The sequence below is a fragment of the Garra rufa genome, chromosome 16, assembly GCF_049309525.1.
Source record: "Garra rufa chromosome 16, GarRuf1.0, whole genome shotgun sequence".
Taxonomy (NCBI): domain Eukaryota; kingdom Metazoa; phylum Chordata; class Actinopteri; order Cypriniformes; family Cyprinidae; genus Garra; species Garra rufa.
In genome coordinates, this window is record NC_133376.1 from 31,900,850 (window position 1) to 31,923,845 (window position 22,996).

Here is a 22,996-nt window from a genome sequence, read left to right on the forward strand (position 1 = left end):
ATTTGTCTACATTTCTTTTTTCCAAAATGTGATTATGATTTTGTTCCATCAAATGGGACTTAATTTTATTAATTAATGTATTTATTTAGAATTGATTTTTAAAGTAAATTTCATTTTTTATGTGATCCAAAGTACAGCAAAAACAACTGTTTTCTATTTAGATATATTTTTAAATGTAATTTATTCCTGTGATTTCAAAGCTAAATTTTCAGCATCATTACTCCAGTCCTTAGTGTCACATGATCCTTCAGAAATCATTCTAATATGCTGATTTGCTGTTTGAGAAGCATTATTTATTATTATCAATATTTAAAACAGTTGATTACATTCTTAGATGAAAATATCAGCATTTATCTGAAATAAAAACCAATTTTAACATTATACGCTATACCATTCAAAAGCTTGAAGTCAGTATAATTATTTTTTAGGGAAAGAAATTATAGAAATTAATACTTTTATTCAGCAAGGATGCTTTAAATTGATCAAAAGTGGTGATAAAGATATTTATAATGTTACAGAAGTTTTCTATTTCAGATAAAAGCTGTTCTTCTGAACTTTCTATTCATCAAAGAAACCTGAAAAAAATCTACTCAGCTGTTTTCAACATAATAATGATAATAAATGTTTTTTGAGCAGCAAATCAGCATATTAGAATGATTTCTGAAGGATCATGTGACACTGAAGACTGATGCTGAAAATTCAGCTTTAAAATCACAGGAATAAATAACATTTTAAAATATATTCAAATAGAAATCTTTTATTTTAAATGGTAAAAATATTTTAAAATGTTACTGTTTTTGCTGTACTTTTAATCAAATAAATGCAGGCTTGGTGAGCAGAGGAGTCTTCTTTAAAAAAAAAAAAAAAAACATTAAAAATCTTACTGTCCAAAAACATTTGACTGGTAATGTACCTAAGACTTTAAAGTTGCTAGTTTTATGATTTTAGTTAATTTATCCATTAAAAGCCTTGTGCCTAATGTAATTTTATCAAAAAGGTTATTTTAATGCTGATATTGCTGATTCACATAATAATTTTTAAATAATTGGTTACTTACAATACAATAAAAATAAATGCAACAACAAAGTAGTAAAAAGAGGAGATAACTTTTCTTTAAGAGATTCATTTCCTAAAAGGACGTCATTGTCCTGCTTTTCTTAATTTATGTCATTTAAAGTAAATTATTTTAAATAATAAGGGCTGTAGGAGGGGTTATTTATGATATTAACATGATTGACCAACTTTTGTCCATTAAAAACTAAACATACAAAAATTAGCTAAATTGAATGTTCTTTTTATGATATGTTACAAAAGATTTCTATTTCAGAGAAATGCTGAAAAAATTCTACTCAGCTGTTTTCAACAAATAACAATATTTTTAATTAGCAAGTCAGCATATTAGAATGATTTCTGACGGATCATGTTACACTGAAGACTAGTAATGATGCTGAAAATTCAGCTTTGAAATCACAGGAATAAATTACATTTGAAAATATATTCAAATTGAAAGCAGTTATTTTAAATAGGAAAAATATTTCACATTTTTCTTGTCTTTTAAATCAAATAAATGCAGGCTTGGTGAGCAGAAGAAGATTCTTTTTTTAAAAAAACATTAAAAATCTTACTATCCAAAAACGTTTTGACTTGTGTAAATTAGAATAATGTCTTTAATAACATTAGATGCAAAATATAATCTTCAAAAAGCCAAACACACCCAGTAGCTTGTGATCCGTGGAGCCACTGGGTGTCGCTGTGACGCGAAGGAGTCGCTCGGTTCGTGACTCGGATATACAGCGCTTGCGTTTCCCATGGTTCCTCCTCTTCGACTACCGCCATAGTGGTGAACGGATAGCGATCTCCGAAATGGTAAGTGGAAATCTTAAAACATCCTTAAACAGGTGGATGTTCTCCTGTACATCTCTTCATTTTTGTATGTCAGTTGAAGTTCTTAAGTAGTGTGATTTAATATTTGACAGATTAATGGTCGGTAAGTAATATAATCATAGCTAGCATTTCCCCGGTGAAGTGTCGCGGGATGATAAACTTCAGCCATTGCAGATTGTCTGAAGGCGTGCTTTATGTTTGTATGTCAGGCGTCCCATAAGACCTTCAGAATCAAACGTTTCCTCGCCAAGAAGCAGAAGCAGAACAGGCCAATTCCACAGTGGATTAGGATGAAAACTGGCAACAAGATCAGGTATGTTGACATGGTTGTAGCCGTTGTAATGAACGCGCAACTACAGTCTTAAAGTGATAACTTGGTGGTCGTTGTTTCTGATTCTATAACGTTAGTTTATAGTAGCCAAGGAAAGCAGGACGCAATTGCAGTGCTAAATTGTTGTGGTAGTACTGTCATTATTCCTGCTGAGAGCATCCTCCTGCTCTGGAGCAATGAGTACTGTCATCTTTCATATGACATGTGAATGCTCTTTTGTGGAGACACACTTCATAGGATTATAATTGTGCATTTTTTACATTGAGGATTTGCCCATTAAGCAACTTTGTTTATCAGTACTTTGATTTGCTGTTATAATGTTTTAAAAAAAAAAAAAACTGTGTGAGTGATATATGTGGTGTTTATTACACTAAATTTGTGACCCTGGACCACAAAACCAGTCATAAGGGTCAATTTTTGGAAATTGAAATTTATAAATCATTTGAAAGCTGAGTGAATAAGATTTCCATTGATGTAAGGTTTGTTAGGATGGGACAAATTTGGCTGAGATACAACTTTTAGAAAATCTGGAATCTGAGGGTGCAAAAAAAATCTAAACATTGAGAAAATCACCTTTAAAGTTGTCCAAATGAAGTTCTTAGCCATGCATATTTCTAATTAAAAATTAAGTTTTGATATATTTACAATAGGAAATTTACATAATATCTTCTTGGAACATGATCTTTACTTAATATCTTAATGATTTTTGGCATAAAAGACAATGTGCAATGCATTTTTGGCTATTGCGACAAATAAGCCTGTGCTACTTAAGAGGTTTTGTCTTTCAGGGTCACATTTTGTTATGACTTTAAACTAACATATGATTTATGGGTTGTTTTGTATTGTTTCTTGGCTGCGTTGTTCGTAGTTGTTCAGCGGTGCAGTTTATTACAAAAGTAGTAATTGATTGTTATTGATTTTGTTTTATCTTGGCAACTCTCTCTGCAGGTACAACTCCAAGAGGAGACACTGGAGAAGGACCAAGCTGGGCTTGTAAACACACAGTTTACTTCAGCTTCCCCCTCTCTCCGTCTGTTCGCTGCCAGGACCACCAACTCGTCCGGAGCTGGAGAGAAGCCATGCTATCTGGAACAGCAGTCTCTCTTTTGTACAGATATTCTGGTTATGTCCTTGCTGAACAATAAAAGATTTGTCATCGAACCAGAAGTGTTTGTATCCTCCTCTTTTGTGAAAATGGCAAATGTCAGAGTTGATTTTTTTCCAGTGGCTGGGTTTGCAACAGATGGTAGTTGTACACACAAAACTGAGGTTGTAATAAAACGTTTTTTTGGCTTTCACTGAGCTTTTATGTTCCTCATGACAGTTATTTATCTATGTATCTAGACTATATATGGGCCATTATACAGAATTGGTTCAATGTCAGTTGAAAAGTATTTTTCTACAAATTTGCCACGAATGCAAATTCTATAACATTCAAGGTACACATTTCTAGTAATTGTGCAGTTAATTCTCTTATTGTATTTTCAGAAAGTTTTGAAATATTTGTCCTCGCCCAAAATTTGTCATTACCGAAGCGCAGTGATATATAATTTAATTAAAATGATTATATTGATGTATTAAGATTTTGCTTGCTTTTACATTTGTGAATATATATTTTTGCTATTTTATTAACATTTTGTTTTAGATGTAAATCAATAGCAATTACATTTTTCCAATATTTTAAGTGTAATTTATGAGATTTGTATTTTGAATCCAATTTTTCTTTGTAAAAGGTAAAAAGTTGATCATACTTGTTTCAAACTTAGTCTGGATATGCATTGAACCCAAAACTATCATAACATCGTAGTTGAAAATTCACTGTTTTATTTTTGACAACATCCCATGTTTAGACACATTTTTGGTAATGGTAGTGTTTTGGTAGCAACCACATTAAAACACTACTGAAATGTAGTGACGTTCTTCAAAGTTACACAGATTTTTCATACTTTTGAACATGTGACTGTGACAACAATTGTATGATTTTGAGATCCATCTTTTCACACTAAAGGCAGCTATTACAGAAGGTTGAAATGCTCACCGATGCTTCAGAAGGAAACAATCCATTTGAAGTTCAGGGTAAATTTAACCTATTTGGTCTTCCAGGAAACGTAAGTATCTTCTGTAGCTTCTGAAGGGCAGTACTAAATGAAAAAATGTACTTATCTTCATTCTGTTCAAAAGTTTTCACCCCTGGCTCTTAATGAAATGTGTTTCCTTCTGGAGCATCAGTGAGCATTTGAACCTTCTGTAATAGTTGTATATGAGTCCCTCAGTTGTCCTCGGTGTAAAAAGATGGATCTCAAAATCATACAGCCATTGTTGGGTTTAAATACACAAAAATGCTGAAAACCAAAGAATCTGTAGGACCTGAGGATTTTTCTGCAGAACTGTTCAGGACAAACAAGGACTCATAAACAACTATCACTAAACAAAAAGGTAACAACATTAAGAATCAAGTGGATGTAAACTTTTGAACAGGATAATTTTTTTTATAAATTCAGCTATTATTTTCTCTTGTGGGCTATATAATTACGTCTTTTACGTGAAATATCTTATTCAGATCCGTACTAAATAAAAAATAACATGCAATTTATATGATCCCTCTATTTTGGTAAAATAATTAACATTTTGCAGATTCTGCAAGGTTGATGTAAACTTTTGACCTCAACTAGATAAACTAAAACATTGGTGAGAAGTTCCTTGCAAGTCTGTTTATTAAAAAGATTATAATTCATCATAAAACACACAGCACTGTTATGAAAATTAAAAAGTGCCACATTATTAGCCGTACAAATTGTGTTGTTCATAAAGGAACAAATTTCAAGCCTCAGATCTTTTCAAGCAGACCAAAGTTGTATAACAGCCTCTTAAATGAAGAGAATCGCTGGCGTGAAATTCCTCCTGAGCCGTCCACCTCGATTCTCTTTTCTTGAGCATGTTCTTTAACCAGCTGTGCTTGACTCGCACTGTTATTCACATTGAAGTACCCTACAGAGTGTTCATCATCCCAGGCTCCCAGGAGCTCCTTCATTTCTCTCGGTGAGTTGTCTGTGAGATACTGCCATGCTCTTTTCCCACTGTAGTCCATAACGTCTATATTAGCACTGAATGCTCCAACCAAAGCCTTTACAACCATGTACTGTTTATGCATGGCAGCTACATGAAGAGGCGTCAGCCCTCCACTTCCCCTCAAGTTCACATTCACTGACAGCCCTTCTTTTTCTGCATGCCTGAGGAGCTGAATCAGCGTCTCGTCCTTTCCATTTTTCGCCAACCAATGAAGAGCTGTAAAACCACTGATAAAGTCTTTTCTGCTCAATAAACTAGGATCCTCGGAGAGAAATTCCAACATAGTGTCATAATTTCCATCCACAGCAGAAAGCATCCAAGCGTGCTCCATGGGATCCAAAACCCAGAGAGCGCCGCTGTTCAAAGTGTCTCCATACGGGGCCGATGCATCCACTTCTTCTGACGATGTGTGTTTGGATGATAAAATATTTGACAGTCCAGATTTGTTATTCAAAAACAACTCTTTCAAATACTTCTTTCGCATAGCGGGGGTGAGGGAGCCCGACGTATCAACTGATAGTCTGCGGGAGGCGCTGCTGCCCGGTTCCTCCAGCTGTTTCTGAAATCTGGATCTGCGGGAGGAGGCGCTGAACACAGGAGACGAGGGTCGAGCACCATGTCTTGACAATCGCTCCTCAAGATTTGAGCGGACCTGGCTTGCTATCCTGCTTTTAGGGGAATCTGAATTTCTCACATTACTGCCTGAAGCTTCACCGTCTGAATCTTTTGGTTCTTCTGAGGACAGTGCTGTTTCTCCCACAGGGTCATTACTAAAATGTCCCTCAGAGCTGATGGGTCCACTGCTGCTCCCTTCATACATACTGGCGGGTCCTAGGGAAGTTATTTACTTAGATAAGATCCAAACTGAAAAAGCTTACATAAGCAGAGAAGATCTTCCTTATAGTCGCTTCATAGGCTATAAATGTTCAAATCTGGGTGTGGAAACAGGATAATATGCGTAAATTAAACAAGATCTAAGTACCTTAAAATATATTTTTATTTAAGAGGAAAACTAAGCAATGTGACTAGTTTTCTCTTGGGGAAAGAAACGCGCTGCTTCCTCATTCGTGTTCCGCTTTTTACATTTGCTTTTAAAACAAAACATTCACACTAATGCAACAATGGCTATTTTACATTATCATTTTATTTTTTTAATCTTTCACTAGTAGGCTAGTTTAGCCTTTTACGTTTTCATAAATACAGTTGATTTACGTCTAATTATTTCTGAAAAATGTAAAAATACATCTAACGTTATCCTTTCCTAAAGTTTTACAAGCTAAGCTTTATTGATAAATGTGAATGAATACCTGTCTCTCAGGTAAAGCATCCGGTGTTGTAGCCTGTCACCTGTTGTCCGCACAGCTCTTCAAAGTAGGCTATTCTTTCCTCGTCCCTCTAATTCAAGCTGTGTACACTCAACCAAATAATTCTCTGTGGGTTGTAGGACTAAACAAACCGCTTAGTTAAACGACAGTTTCTCCTTTTTGGGAAGCAGATAATATTTTCTGTGAGTTAACCGAAACTATTCGAGTGTGTTTTCCCTCACAGTCTCACAGTGGCCATTTCCGACATGCAAACCCTCCCCTTCATAAAGTCTAAAGTTCAAATACCACTGACTAAATCAACACTTGTCTTCAAACCCACGACACTTGCCACTATTCATTGGCTGATGGAACCCAGAAGGAAGGAAAGAGAGCTTTTTTTGCAACCTGCTGCTTAATTCTGTGATTTAGGCTATATTAGCCTACTATATAATTTATATGATTATTATATGATTTTTTATGTTACGTCAGTTCAAATAAATCATCTTCCAGCTATTAATGAGTAGTACTTATAAACATTAAAATGTAACATTTAGCATAATAAAGGCTACGTTATGTAATGCAAATGAGTCAACATTTTAAATACATCTCTGCTTTCATGCTAAAAAAAAATATTTCAGTTTGTGTGGACATAGAAACACCCTTATGCATAAAAACGCGATGACATTAAATATTATAATAAGCTAAATCATACAGTAGTCTATTAATGTGTTAAAGTGGGCTTTCGAGTATTACTATTACATATTTAAGTCATTAGAACTATGTTACATATTCGCATACAAAATAAAAGTTTGTGTTTAATGTGTATATTATGTATGTATATATGATATATATTATATGTACAAATAAGTATTTTGTATAAAAATATAACATTTTTATTAAATATATACATGAATCTGTGTTTATTTAAACACTAGCAGTCAAAAGTTTTTTAAATATATATATTTTTAAATGTTTTTTAAAGAACTGCATTTATTGGACCCAAAATAAAGCAAAAGCCGTAAAAATTACTTATTTTTACTTACCGTAAAAAATACTTTTATTTAGCAAGGGTGCTTTAAATTGATCAAAAGAAAAAAAAAGATGATAAAGACATGTATTGTTACAAAAGATTTCTATTTCAGATAAATGCTGCTCTTCTAAACTTTCTATTCATCAAAGAAACCTGAAAAAATTATACTCAGCTGTTTTCAACATAATGATAATAATAAATGTTTTTTTGAGCAGCAAATCAGAATATTAGAATGATTTCTGAAGGATCATATGACTGGATTAATGATTTTAAAAAGCCATCTTTATAATCACAGGAATAAATTACATTTGAAAACATATTCAAATAGAAAACAGTTATTTTAAATAGTAAAAAACTATATAATTTAACTGTTTGGATCAAATAAATGCAGGCTTGGTGAGCAGAAGACCTGTAGAAATATGCATTTTAGCGGTTGAGCTGAAAATGAAGAGGACTATACCATTTAATAAAATGGGGGTCATATTGTGACACAATATTTTGATTATCATGATTGTTTTGAGTGTTTTAATGATCAACCTACGTGTGTTTTGGCTATACGTTAATTCGTATATAATTACAATTCAAAATCATGCAATTACAAAAATAACAGAAGCCGCCATGGCATCGGTCATAAATGGTACAGTCCATCGTATCTGAGTTCGTCGCTGTAGCTTGGTCTGTAGCTTCGCTTGCGTGCGTGCTGCAGTTTCCTGTGAAGGGTTGATGCAGGAGAGAACCATGGCGGCCACTGAGATAGCTCGACAAGCGGTAAGAGCACTGTTTTATCACAAAATGTGCTTTCGGTTTACCAACCCAGAGTGGCGAATTGCTACCGGATATTTTAGCGGGTGTGACATATGGTAGAATCCAGTAGGTTTCGATTTTCATTTATTCGTGAACGTGATGGCCCATTATTACCAAACTGATTGATTCTGGTATTGTTTGTGTACACGATTAGAATATATAAACGCATTTTGTGTAAGTTATATTTTAAAATATACAAATCTCCATGCAGCCGTTTTGAGTGAATGGCTTAATGTTGAGGGCCAACAATAACGGATGAACATCATGGTTTGAAGTGACCACGACTGATGGATTTTCACAAACAACGATTAAAAAAAAAATCAGTCATATTATAGAGTGTCATTGTATTGTAAAATCCATTTAATTCGACCGCATTAAATACCGTTATATGTAATTGCATTAGCATCCTTGTGTGTGCACGCTGGGCGTTGTCTTTCATCAAGTATTTCGTGCATTAATGTCAGAAACTGGCATGTAAAACAATTTCAAATGTATTTTGTATCTTGTGTTCTGTTCATTCTGACGTCTCTAATGTGAATACGTAACGTTAGCTAAGATGAGGCAGCAGGCTCAAAACTAAGCTCAGCTGTTAGATATAATAAATGACGCCTACATCAGTCTTTACTATTCAAACCAGAGGTTTGAACCAGTATTTTCTGGTTATAAAGCAGCCATTGGGGTGTTTCAGTCATGATGACCCCCCTTTGGACTCCTTACAGTTGTCTGGTTTGGGAATGTTGCACATGTGGGTCAGATTGTGACTGTTTGTTCAGTCAATAAGATGCTCTCACAGTCTGTGACTTCTCTAGTTGCCTGTTAATGTTAGTGTTATTTGTTAGTAATCCTCATAATAGAACTGATCATCTCTGCTGATCATCATTCTCACTGAATGGATTACACTGTTCATTGCAGTTTAACTTAATGTTTCCATTTAGGTAATGGAACTTTATTACATTAGACCTGTGCTGATTGAATGCTCACTTTTCATTTTGTTATTTTAGCAGAAATCCAATGATTTGGCACGTTCTCGCTGCATAGGTCACATGCATCACCCACACACCAAAGGATATGCTGTAAATGTCGGCAATAAGCCTTTCCTGCCAAAGTTTTGGCAGGCCACCTGTGTGAACAATGGTAGAGGAAGTGCTGAAGTGTAATATGGCCTAAATGTGAAATTTGTGTTATGTTATTTACAACCGTTTTGCTTCCCAGGTATCTGTGATACTTGATAACGGTAACATTTGTCTGCGACTGCAAAAAGGTTTACGTGTCTGTTTGCCTGAATGTGGTTTCGACAGTTGAGATCAGACAGGAAAGAGGAAGTGCACAGAGCTAAAACTTTGAGATCTGTACCACAGACTTACTTAGTGTCTATGTTTGAAATGAGGTGCATGTTATGAACTTTTGACAATGTTTCTTTTCGCATCCTCATAAATGAAGGTGCTTACAAAGACTTTGCATTGCTGAGAGCGAGAAATCTTTTTTTGTATTCATATGGTTTGCTTTTATTTTATTTTAGGGAGAAGGTGCACGTGCCGTCCCACTCTCTGGTCATGTTGGCTTCGACAGCATGCCGGACCAGCTGGTCAACAAGTCCGTCAACCATGGCTTCTGCTTCAATATCCTCTGTGTGGGTGAGTGTGTCATGCGGGAGCTCCTTTTTTCCTTGGGGCGAAACTAACCATTTGCTTCAGTGTATGTCACACCCCTTCACTGTGAACGCATACTGATTCTGTCCTGTGACCCACTTACTAAATACTGGTGCACTGATGGAGAGCAGTTGCAGGAACTTGCGATTTGGTTTCATTCATTCTCTGCTTGCGTCTAACTGGAGGTTAGACAATTATCTGTTCTTACTCTATTCAGTCATAAAGAAATTGTTTTTTGAGGAAAAGTTTTTAGGATTTCTCTCTATATAATGGATATGTATGGCGCCCCCAAGTTTGAACTTCCAAAATGCAGTTTAAATGCAGCTTCAAAGGGCTCTAAACGATCCCAGCCGAGGAGGAAGGGTCTTATCTAGTGAAACGATCAGTTATTTTCTAAACAAATTGACAATTTATATACTTTTTAACCTCAAATGCTCGTCTTGTCTCATCTCTGCAATGTGCATGTGTAGTCAGTATAATCCGGGTCAATGCAGTTAGGGTATGTCGAAAAACTCCCATCTCGTTTATGTCTTCAACGTCAAAATAGTCCTACAATGCTGTTTTTACCTTTTTTGTAAAGGGCGTTTGAGCTTCTTTGTATGTTAACTTTGTAAACGCTGTTTCTGTACTTTTGCAGCGATGAAAGGCGATTTTGAAGTTAGGGAAGAAAACGAGATGGGAGTTTTTCGACATACCCTAACTGTATTGACCGGGATCACATAGACTGCGCATGCGCAGAGACGAGACAAGACATTTGAGGTTTAAAAGTATATAAATTGTCAATTTGTTTTGAAAATAACTGATCGTTTCACCTGATAAGACACTTCTTCCTCGGCTGGGATCGTTTAGAGCCCTTTGAAGCTGCATTTAAACTGCATTTTGGAAGTTCAAACTTAGGGGCGCCATACATATCCATTATATAGAGAGAAATCCTGAAATGTTTTCCTCAAAAAAAACCATGATTTCTTTATGACTGAGGAAAGAAAGACATGAACATCTTGGATGTCAAGGGGGTGAGTACATTATCTGTAAATTGTTATGAAAGTGAACTAATCCTTTAAAGAGAACCTCTGATGTTAAGACTTGTATGGCTTAATATAACACAAATTATGTCTCTTACTGAAATATGTAGTAGAAATCCTATGAAAGATTTATGTTATTTAAAAACCCCACGTCGTTTTATGCATATTTTGGATTATAGGACTATTTTGATGATGTAAAATGGTTGCACTCACTAAGCTAGTGGTGCTACCTGTTGCTATTTTTACCGCAACAGAACTCGGAAAATAAAATACTGATACGATGCCACATTGTGCGGCTTTTTTTTGTAATTTTCAGTCGAAAAGCAACAAGAGAAACGATGTAAGTCTTCACTGTTTTCCTAGCGATAGGAAGAGGAAAAAAGAATGGGAAGATGCCTGTGGATGAATAAAACTTTCTGAAGACCTGCGTCTTTGTTCTTTCCACTTAAGCCCTGATGCCTTTGAGGCTTTTAGTAGATCACAGCTACTGAAAGAGCTTACAAACAGCAGAGACAAGAGATGCTAGATGCCATCCTGGCAGGATGTAAACATGCAACTCTTGTCATTTCAGAGTTGTGTTGTGATAAAAATAGCAACAGGTAGTGCCAGTAGCTCACTCAGTGCAACCATTTAAAGGAGGAGGAGGTGAAGTGAGGCCAAGTAAGGTGACCCATAATAGGAATTTGTGCTCTGCATTTAACCCATCCAAGTGCACACACACAGTAGTGAACACACACACACACACACACACACACACACACACACACACACACACACACACCGTGAACACACACCCGGAGCAGTGTTTTACATCATCAAAAAAATGGCACCCCCCATAGTCCAAAATATGTATAAAACGATGTGGATTTTATAAATAACATAAATCCTTCATGGTTTTTCTACTACATATTTAGGTAAGAGATATCATTTACATTACATTAAGCCATATAAGTCTTAATACCTGTGGTTCCCTTTAACAAGGTTTGTGTGTTTGGTTTGGCAGAGAGACTGTGGCTGAGTTCACTTCTTGATTCCAGGTGGTGTTTACTGTTGCGTTTAGTTTGTATATTTCAGTTCAGTGTTTAACGTTGGGTTTTAAAGTTGTACTTGCTCTAAAATCTTTGACAAAGAGGGTGATGTTCACACAAAATGCATTTTGAATAATCAAAAGTGGGTAGAGGTGGTCAGACATACACCTTAATACCACAAGGCAGGTTCACTCTTGTTCTTATTAACAGGTGAGGTGACATCATCTGGCCTACACCTGTGTGTCAGCAACAATTCATAGAATAACTTACTAGTTTAACTGGTAGCATACCAGGAAAAAAGCATTTCTGTTGGTTAAACAGTAGAGCATGGTGCTGAAAACACCAGTTTGATTTTTAGGGAATGCACAAATTGATAAAATGAAGGTTTTTAATGCAGTGCAAGTCATTTGTGTCTGCTTAAACACAAAAATACCTAGTATGTTAAATAAATGTACAATCTTTAAAATTAACACTGTGGTATATTACTTTTGCATTGTGTTGTTTATTAGTGAATTTAGGTTTATGGATATAAAGTTTCAGATGTAAAATTATCTTTAATGTAAACTGCAAGAGAAAAAAAATGTACATTTAAGTTCATTAGTTAACATGAACTAAAAATGAATAATACTTCTACAGCATTTACTAATCATAGTTAATTCTAGCGAATTGTTTACTAATGAATTATTAAAATCACAATTGTGTTTGTTAATATTAGTTAAAACATGGTAAAAAACAATGAAAGGCTGTAGTTTTATTGCCAAACATTAACAAAGATTAATAAATGGTGTAATAAATGTTGTTCATTGTTTGTTCATGTTAACAAATGACACCTTATTCTGAAGTGTTACCAAATAATTGTTTAATTAAAATTATTTATAATCAGGATCTTAATCATCCTGTTCTACAAAAACAACTATGTGATGCAGCCTTTGTTCAGTATTTAATAATATTGAAATCTGTTTGTAAAATCAACAGTATGGTCTGAGGAAATGTTTATAGGAAACTGTTAATCAGGCATATAATTCTGTCCTTTCGCTAAGAGGCCATATGCCAATAAACAAAGTAAAATTCTAGCTAAATCTTACGCCTTTGACGTCTTCATGCTTTTGGTATTCACTTTGCCTTTTGAATTATTTATACAAAGCCATTGTTTCAGTTTTTTGTTAGCATCTCTTAAAGTTCAGGGCATCTGCCAGGGCTTTTATCCCATTTTTGCTAAAGCTCTGAGGAGGAAGTGACAGAACTCTCTGGAAACTAGTGTGAAGGGAATTTGGCAAATGGCAAGGGACTGTTGTTAAGCAAGCAGGCCTGATCATTCATATCCAGGTTCGGCTTTAATGCTTCAGGTTTAGTGAATACTAAATATCACGCCATGATTATCTGGAAAAGAGAGAGAAGGCAAACCATCAGCTTTGATTGAATTACGTGATGGTCTGTGTGTGATGCTTGCGTTGCCTTTAATTCAGGAGTTTCATTCCTTGTGATAGTCACTGCTCATCAGCTTTTGATCTGGGTAGAAAATCGCTGCTTTATTTTTAGGTGTCAGACGAGGCTTTTTGCTCATGCCTGTAGTGAGGGGCCCGTGGGAATGGGATTTGCAGGCTGAGTTTATGAAGAAATGGCAAATGTGAGCCATCCATAGGGCTGGGCGGTATACCTTTTCATACCGAATACCGGTGTTTTTTTTTTTAATGATATTCATTTTTCATATACCCCAATACCGGTGAGTGTGTGCGTACAAAGCGCTGGGAACACGTATGTTGACGCAAACAGAAACCGCAGCTTGCACGTGCTTGTCTGAAGCAACACATCTGAGGTGTGGACGTATTTCAGTATATCTGAGAAAGACCCAGGGTTAGCGATTTGCAAAACTTGTAATGCCGAAATTTCAAGAGGGGGTGTGTCTGCAGAGATGAGAGCAGAGATCGGCGCATTGTGCGCAGACAGCTTTCAGTGAGAGAAAAACAATGGCTTTACGTTGGTGTTACGTCGCAATATTTTAAAGATATTTCTTTTCTATATACTGTATTTTTATTAATATTTATGCTTTAAAGCCAATGGATATCACACAAGCAACGTGGAAACTGATCAATATGTTAAAGTGAAAGTAAAAACTGACTTTCAGCATCTGATGTGCATTCTTTCAGACAATGAGAGACGATTATACTTCATATGCTGATATTAATTTAGTCCTTTAATATTTTTCTTGTGCCCCGAACATGGTGGGAAAAATAAATAAAAATGAAACGTATTTTGTGTAAGGTTTGTTTTTGAAAGTCTTAAATAAAGCTCTTAATTTTCATTGATGACTGCAGTGTTATTAGGGGGTTATGAAAGTCATAATTATGATTTCAGGTGGTCTAAAATGTGGGGACTGAAAGACAAGAATTGCGATGAAACTTCAAAAGGCTATCCATTGAATAAATATGAGCGCTGCACGTTTCAAAATCATTTGTTGCGCTGCTTTGTATACTACCATTCTGACAGCGCCTCCTGCTGGAAGAGAAACGCGTAGACTTGTAAATGTGAACTTGTGAAGAATGCACAATAAAGTGTTGTGTATTTTGACTGCAAATCATGAATTCTGATTTCTTCACCTCATTACAATTATGAGTGCCACTGTCACTTCTTTGTGAACAGCAGCATTTTGTGAGACCAATCAAACCTGAGTTAATACTAGTCCGGTCAATGTAAGCCAATATACTGCAGTAATTATTCTCTAATTTATTAGGAAATGTGGTTAACACCTAGTCATGCATGAAAAAAAAAAAATACCGTCATATACCGTGATACCGTATAATTTTGAAAAATACCGTGATATAAATTTTTGGTCATACCGCCCAGCTCTAGCCATCCATATAATTAACATTCTGGTGGTGTTGTGTGATGTCCATTTCTACCGCGCTTGTGGTTGTCAGGAAAGCAAGAATAGGACTTTTAGGCAGACTCAGCCAGGATTGCTGCATGGCTTTAAGACTTTTACACGCCGATTATGCAACTTAAAATCTGAAGTGTGTGCATCAGCTAAATAGTGCACTTATGTATTAAAGCTGATGTGTGTAATTTTGAAGTTAAGAATTCCTTCCAAAAATTTAAATTCTGTCATTAATTACTCACCCTCATGTTGTTCCAAAGTCATAAGACCTTCGTTCATCTTTAGAACAATAATCAAGATATTTTTGATGAAATCCAAGAGCTTCCTGACCTTGCATAGACAGCAACACAGCTACTACGTTCCCAGGCCTAGAAAGGTAGTAAGGACATTGATAAAATACTCCTTGTGACATCAGTGGTTCAGCCTTAATTTTATGAAGCTATCAGAATATTTTACTTTTTTTTGCACAAGGAAAACAAAAATAGCGACTTAATTTAACACTTTTTTTTCTCTTCTGTGCCGGTCTCTGGCACACTTTCACAAGAGTACCTTGATGTAGAGCCTGGTAGCTTATTGCTGTGTTTTTTTACAGGCGAGACTGGTTTGGGAAAGTCCACCCTCATGGACACCCTGTTCAACACCAAATTCGAGGGTGAACCTACACAGCACAATCAGCCTGGAGTGCAGCTCAAGTCCAACACTTACGAGCTGCAGGAGAGCAACGTTCGCCTCAAGCTCACCGTGGTCAACACTGTAGGCTTTGGAGATCAGATCAACAAAGAGGACAGGTGAGATCTGCTTGTTATCAGCTTTAACCAGAGACAGAATCAGTCCTATGATGATCCAGAATGTTATAGGCTTCCACTGGTACGTTTGTGACCCTGGACCACATAACCAGTCATAAGTAGCATGGGTATATTTGTAGCAATAGCCAACAACACATTGTATGGGTCAAAAAAATAGATTTTTCTTTTATGCCAAAAATCATTAGTATATTATGTAAAGATCATTTTCCATGAAGATATTTTGTAAATTTTCTACCATAAATGCAGTCTTCTCAAGCGACAATACTATAGAAATAAAACTTGGGTATATTTTAGAGTAGACAATGTGCAGCTTGTATAGATTTATTGTGCCCTGAAAATTACTCAGCATACGGCCATTATTGTCAAAATAGCTGGCAACAAAAGTAAGTACACTCTTAAGTGAACTTGTCCAACGTGTCAATATATTGTGTTAGCACCATTGTTATCTGGCACTGCCTTAATCATCCTGAGCATGGAATTGACCAGAGCTGCACAGGTTGTTGCTGGGATCCTCTTCCACTCCTCACAGAGCTGCTGGACATTAGACACATGGTGCTTATCCACCTTAAGGTTGAGGATGCCCCACAGGTGCTCAATAGGGTTCAGGTCTGGAGACATGGGGTCATCATCATGTTGGAAAAGTGCCGTTTGGCCTAGTTTCTGGAGGGAAGGCGTCATGTTCTGCTTCAGAACATGTACATGATAGAATCCATGTTTCCCTTAATGAACTGCAGCTCCCCAGTACCAGCAGCACACATGCAGCCCCAGACCATGATGCTGCCACCACCATGCTTGACTATAGGCAAGACACAAAAAAAGCCAAACAAGTTTATCTTATAGTCTCATCAGACCACAGGACATGGTTCCAGTAATTTATGCTCTTGGACAGGTTGTCTTCAGCAAACTGTTTGCGGGATTTCTTCTGAGCCAGCTTCAGATGAGGCTTCCTTTTGGGACAGTGCCTATGCAAACCGACTTGTTGTGGTGTATGGTCTGAGCACTGACAAGCTGATTTTCTACTTCTGAAACCTCTAAAGCAATGCTGGCAGCACTCATGCATCTGTTTTTTGAAGCCAGGTTCTGATCGACCCTTGCAAGGCCTGTTCCGAATATAACCCATCTTGGAAAACCTCTGTATGACCCGGGACCACTGTAGTGTTACTCAGTTTCAGGGTGTTACTGAACCTCTAATAGCCTTGGCAATCTTTGTGGAGAGCAACAATTCTAATTCTCAAATGCTCAGAGAGTTATTTGCCATGAGATGCCATGTTGAACATCCAGCGGTCAGTATGAGATAATTGTACTTAAAGCAATTTTAACTGCTCTAATACAAGATACACAACTTTGTATGGTCCTGTCAAGCAGACAAAAACATAAACATGATGAATAGGACATGTGGCTTTGCATGGTTAAACAACATACTGCTGTTATCACTTAGGGTGTACTCACTTTTGTTGCCAGCTATTTTGACAATAATGGCTGTATGTTGAGTTATTTTCAGAGGACAGTAAATCTATACTGCTATACAAGCTGCACATTGACTACTCTAAAATACATGCAAGTTTCATTTCTATAGTATTGTCCCTTGAAAAGTTATACTAAAATGGTTGCTGAAATGTGAGGGTTGTACTCACTTTTGTGAGATACTGTATCTCAAAACGTAATTTTTGATTAGTAATATGCATTGCTAAGAACCTCATTTGGACATTTTTTTTTTATTATTGCAAATTACCCTCAGATTTCAGATTTTCACATTTTCTAAATCTTAGCCAAATATTTTCCTATCCTAATTTAAATAATTTATTCAGCCTTGAAATGTTGTATAAATAAAAAAAAATGGACCTTTATGACTGGTTTTGTGTTAGTGTGTGTAAAATATATTTTTTATGAACATAATTATTGCATAATAGTAATTATAATGAATATAAATATAATTTACATATTAAACTCAGCCTGGTACGTTTCATAATAAATAATGAACCTCAGAAACCAAGATCAGCTTTGTCAATAGTCATGAATGCAAAGAACATCGTCTTTTTTAAACTGTACAACAATAAGTATTTTTCCTGATAAATTAAAAGATTTTACAGAGGATTCACTACCCTCTAATGCCCTTGTTTTTTGTGACTTTGAAGTCTTGCATTAAAAGGAATTCTGTTGTTCCTGCTTTTCTTGATCTCTGTCATGTGACTTTTTGTGTTGAGCTCATTTTAATATAAAGGTTGTATGATATCAGGAAACCAGATATAACCCCACTTTTAAGTTTCTTATGCCGTAGGCTAAGAAAGTGCCAGTTATAAAGGATTTTCATGGTCTTCAGATTTGACTGAAACAGCTTGTTTTTAAGCTGATTGGTTGTGACAAGCTTTATTTTGCCTGAAGATGTGCTTTTATGAGTCTTGAGCTATCCAACTATTTATAGATGCCTGAACCAGTACCTTTTCTCCTCAAAGCTCACAGAGTATTATTTTACAGTTCTGTAATACAGCTGAAACTTTAAACACGTTGTACATACAACACTAATCTTACTTAAAGGGATAGTTCACCCAAAAAATAAAAAATTCTGTCATTAATTACTCACCCTTATATTGTTCCAAACCCTCGAGACCATTGTTCATCTTGAGAACACAAATTAAGATATTTTTGATGAAATCTGAGAGCTTTCTCACCTTGCATAGACTGCAATGCAAATGTCACATTCAAGGCCCAGAAAGGTAGTAAGGACAATAGGATGATAAAATAGTCTAAGTGACATCAGTGGTTCAACCTTAATTTTATGAAGCTACGAGAATCAGAAGATGAACAAAGGTTTTACGGATTCGGGACGTCATGAGGGTGAGTAATTAATGACAGAATTTTCAATTTTGTGTGAACTATCCCTTTAAGTGTGAGTGTTAGGTTTGTGCTTGTTTCTCTTGCCCGTAAGTAATTATTTCCACTTCTTCATTGTTTAACTTGCAGTTACAAGTCTATTGTGGAGTTCATCGATACTCAGTTTGAAGCCTACCTACAGGAGGAACTGAAGATTAAACGCACCCTACACAGTTATCATGATACACGGATCCATGCCTGTCTGTATTTCATTGCTCCCACTGGACACTCGCTAAAGTCCCTTGACCTGGTTACTATGAAGAAGTTGGACAGTAAGGTTAGTGATGTGTTTTGTTTAACAAGTATTTGATCACACATAACACAGCTCAGAATGACAGTATGGTCAACAGTAGAAATATTTTAGTCAGTACAGTATTTAATCCAGTGGACCACAAAGTTCATGACAAATTATTACAAAATAGGCTTTTATTTAATTAATGTCTGCTATACACTACTAGTCAAAAGTTTTTGGACAGTAAGATTTTCAATGTTTTTTAAAGAAGACTCTTCTGCTCACCAAACCTGCATTTATTTGATTTAAAATACAGCAAAAGCAATAATATTTTGAAATATTTTTACTATTTAAAATAACCACTTTCTATTTGAATATATTTTAAAATGTAGTTTCTTTTTGTGATCAAAGCTAAATTTTCAGCATTATTACTCCAGTCTTGTCACATGATCCTTCAGAAATCGTTTTAATATGCTGGTTTGCTGTTCAAGAAACACTTTTTTTATCATTATCAATATTTAAAACAGTTGAGTACTTTCTTTTTCATGGTTCTTTGACTAGAAAGATCCAAAGATCAGCATATATTTGAATTAAAAAGCTTTTGTAATATTATTCACTATACCATTATATCATATTATTCTCTATACCAAGGGTCACCAAACTTGATCCTGGAGGGCCGGTGTCCTGCAGAGTTTAGCTCCAACTTGCCTCAACACAGCTGCCTGGAAGTTTCAAGTATACCTATTAAGACCTTGATTAGCTGGTTCAGGTGTGTTTGATTAGGGTTGGAGCTAAACTTTATTTTTTAAAGAAATTAATACTTTAATTTAGCAAGGATGCTATAAATTGTTAAAAAATGATGATAAAGACATTTATAATGTCACAAAAGATTTCCATTTCAGATAAATGCTGCTCTTTTGAACTTTTTATTCATCAAAGAAACCTGAAAAAATTCATACTCATCTTTTCAGCATAATAATATTAAATGAGCAAATCAGAATATTAGAATGATTTCTGACGGATCGTGTGACTGGAGTAATGATGCTAAAATTCAGCTTTGAATTCAAAGGAATAAATTACATTTTTAAATGTATTCAAATAGAAAACAGTTATTTTAAATAGCAACAATATTTACAACATTAAAAATCTTACTGTCCAAAAACTTTTCAGTGGTAGTGTATATGTGGCTTAGCATTGTTTGCGGTTTCATGGTTGATGTTTTTAAGATGTGGTTTATTAAGCATTCAGCTGATGGCTATGCCATGTTTAATGTCATTGGAGCTGTGTAGATGCAGTCAGTGAAGGTCAGCTGTGTAATACTTCATTCTCTTTCATCTCTCTCTGTGCTGCACGGACTCCCCGAACAAAGATGCTCTCTTAGATCTGAAGCAGAGCCTAACAGCTGCCTCGTTTGCTTAAGAAGACATGCCTGTGTACTCACACTGTGGCTAAAGCTTTATTTAAAGTGTCTGTGTTAACCTCACAATCAATCAGTAGTAAATTACTGGAAAAAGCACAAAGCTAGTGGCCAGGCTACTGAGAATAGTATTTAGATAGTGGTGTGGGTGGCAGCAGGGAGTGTAAAAATTGAGTGAGTGGGATCAGAGCACTCCATATGTGCACTTGTGTGTGAGAGAGTCATGAGTGGAGGAGGGGTTTTTGATTTTTCCCTTACTAGCATGGTTAGTTTAACCCCCATGAGACCTGAGATGAAAAGAATAATTCATCTGAAAAAAAAAAAACATTTTCACACCTTCATGTTGTTTCAAAACCATGACTTTCTTTTTTTTAAATAACATCCAGGCTATATATATGTAATGAAAGTAAATGGGGACAGGCTCTCAAGCTCCAAGTGAACCATCCCTTTAATGGTCCTCTCTGAATTGGTTTCAAAGCGAATATCAAATAGCTGCATATGCCTAATTCTGTTCCAGTTTGAGGCACGTTCAGATGTGAGCAGGTTGAGCTTATGTAAGCTTTCACAGCGTACTATGGAGTTCATTTTAATTGCATTAGCTGCTCCTAATGAAAAATTTAAAAAGGGATGTCTGTTTGTGCAAATGCATGTGTCTGCAGCAGCCTCTGTGCATAAAATAAATGCTGTCTTTTTCAGCACTCTTGTGTGCCATTTATTCACTTTGTTCAGGCATAAAAGAGGAGAGAAGCCGAGTGTCTATATTTATCTGGACTTAGCCAGATGTTCTGAGGTCGCTTGAGTTGCTTACATCTGGATTTTGTAATTTACTGCCTGAGTGGTTGAAAGTTAGCTGTTAGCTGTCTGAAAGGGAAATATTTACTCGCTAGAGCTGTTTGGGGTTGTATATGCACAGAAATCATTTGACCACTGCTGTATTTGTTTGTCATCTTAATTCATGTGTATAGAAATGTATTTATTTCTGGTTACTGATTATTCTCAAATGCCTGTACAGGTGAATATCATCCCCATCATTGCCAAATCAGATGCCATCTCAAAGAGTGAACTAGCTAAGTTCAAAATTAAAATCACAAGTGAGTTGGTGAGCAACGGTGTCCAGATCTACCAGTTTCCCACTGACGATGAGACTGTGGCAGAGATCAACTCAACCATGAATGTGAGTAACTTATATTCTGCAAAAACGTTTTATTTTTCAGACAAATCAGTTTTGTAGGTGTCACTTAATTAGAGGTTCTCCGATGGAAACCGTGGGGAAAATGTCAATAAAAGAACTTGATAAAACAACTTATTTCAGAAAAACAGTCAATGTCCAAAACACATTAGTCAGCTGGCAAAAAGGAGAATTTAATAAAAATGACATTAAATTACATACTCATTTTATTTTCATTGTTATAATGAAATCATGAAAGACATAATATCTTTATTATTTAATGTACACTATTTCTTTTTAAAGAAGTCACTTCTGCTCACCAAACCTGCATTTATTTGATGCAAAGTACAGCAAAACAGTAAAATGTTAAATATTTTTACTATTTAAAATAACTGTTTTCTATTTGAATATATATTAAAATGTAATTTATTCTTGTGATTTCAAATCTACATTTTTAGCATCATTACTGCAGCTTTCAGTGTCACATGATCCTTTAGAAATCATTCTAATATGCTGATTTGCTGTTTGAGAAACATTTATTATTTTTATTATTATCAATATTTAAAACAGTTGAGCATTAAAAAGTTTGGAGTCAGTATAATTTTTTTTTCTTGGGAAAGAAACTATAGAAATTAATACTTTTATTTAGCAAGGATGCTATACATTGATCATAAGTGGTGAGAATACATTTATAATTTACAAAAGATTTCTATTTCAGATAAATGCTGTTCTTCTGAACTTTCTATTCATTAAAGAAACTTGAAAAAATTATACTCTGTTTTCAACATCATAACAATAATAAATGTTTTGAGCAGCAAACCAGAATATAAGAATGATTTCTGATAGATCGTGACATTAAAGACTGGAGTAATGGTGCTAAAAATTAATCTTTGAAATCACAGGAATAAGTTATTATTTTTTAAATATAATCAAATAGAAAACAGCTATTTTAAATTGTAAAATTATTTCAAAATTGTTCTGTTTTGCTGTACTTTGGATCAAATAATTGCAGGCTTGGTGAGAAGAAGAAGAAAAAAAAAAAACATTAAAAATCTTACTGTCCAGAATCATTGGACTGGTTTGAAAAAAAATCATTTATGTTCAATATAAAAACTGTCTTTGGGCATTTTACATGTTTATATACAACTATAGACAGTTTTAATTTGTGTTGATTAGTTAATTTTATTAATTTATTATTACTTTTTTTGCATTTTGACATTCCTATTACATGCACTAAAATGTTCTTTTTAATATGTATGGAGTAATAATTATAATATTAATATTGCTTATACAAAAGCAGGCCCTTGACCCTAAAGTATTAAGTTTTGGTTTATAACTCATCCCACACTGTATGTGTTTAGGATATGAGTGAAACCTAAAATTGTGAATAAAAGTTTTACCTTTGTGTTTCTACATCTAAAATCATCATTTTGTGCGATATAAGAGAAGAAAATGTACTTTCAGTATTTTGGTATTATTTAATTACAGAAACAAGATTAAGAATAA

At 35.2% G+C, this 22,996-nt stretch overlaps 3 protein-coding genes across 6 annotated transcripts in view; 2 read left to right on the plus strand and 1 right to left on the minus strand.

Annotated features, from left to right (window-relative positions):
• Positions 1 to 1,782: 1,782 nt before the first annotated feature.
• rpl39 (ribosomal protein L39) lies at positions 1,783 to 3,376 on the plus strand. Its single transcript, XM_073820962.1, has 3 exons — positions 1,783 to 1,866; positions 2,094 to 2,197; positions 3,164 to 3,376. The coding sequence occupies exons 1-3, from the start codon at positions 1,864 to 1,866 to the stop codon at positions 3,210 to 3,212; spliced, it is 156 nt and encodes a 51-aa protein (XP_073677063.1). The 5' UTR covers positions 1,783 to 1,863; the 3' UTR covers positions 3,213 to 3,376.
• Positions 3,377 to 4,050: 674 nt separating this feature from the next.
• On the minus strand, positions 4,051 to 6,830 carry sowahd (sosondowah ankyrin repeat domain family d). Its single transcript, XM_073821004.1, has 2 exons — positions 6,592 to 6,830; positions 4,051 to 6,216 (listed from the first exon to the last, which is right to left on the minus strand). Exon 2 carries the CDS (start codon positions 6,102 to 6,104, stop codon positions 5,043 to 5,045), a length of 1,062 nt encoding a protein of 353 aa, XP_073677105.1. The 5' UTR covers positions 6,105 to 6,216; positions 6,592 to 6,830; the 3' UTR covers positions 4,051 to 5,042.
• Positions 6,831 to 8,284: 1,454 nt separating this feature from the next.
• Positions 8,285 to 22,996, plus strand: part of septin6 (septin 6) — a 30,580-nt gene continuing 15,868 nt past the window's right edge. For all 4 annotated transcript variants that reach the window (XR_012339766.1, XM_073821100.1, XM_073821101.1 and 1 more), the window contains exons 1-5: positions 8,285 to 8,386; positions 9,942 to 10,056; positions 15,589 to 15,784; positions 18,764 to 18,950; positions 21,335 to 21,496. Coding sequence is in view for 3 of the 4 variants with exons in the window: in XM_073821100.1 (XP_073677201.1) it covers positions 8,342 to 8,386; positions 9,942 to 10,056; positions 15,589 to 15,784; positions 18,764 to 18,950; positions 21,335 to 21,496 (705 nt within the window). In the remaining variant the exon portion in view is untranslated. The remainder of the gene's footprint in view (positions 8,387 to 9,941; positions 10,057 to 15,588; positions 15,785 to 18,763; positions 18,951 to 21,334; positions 21,497 to 22,996) is intronic.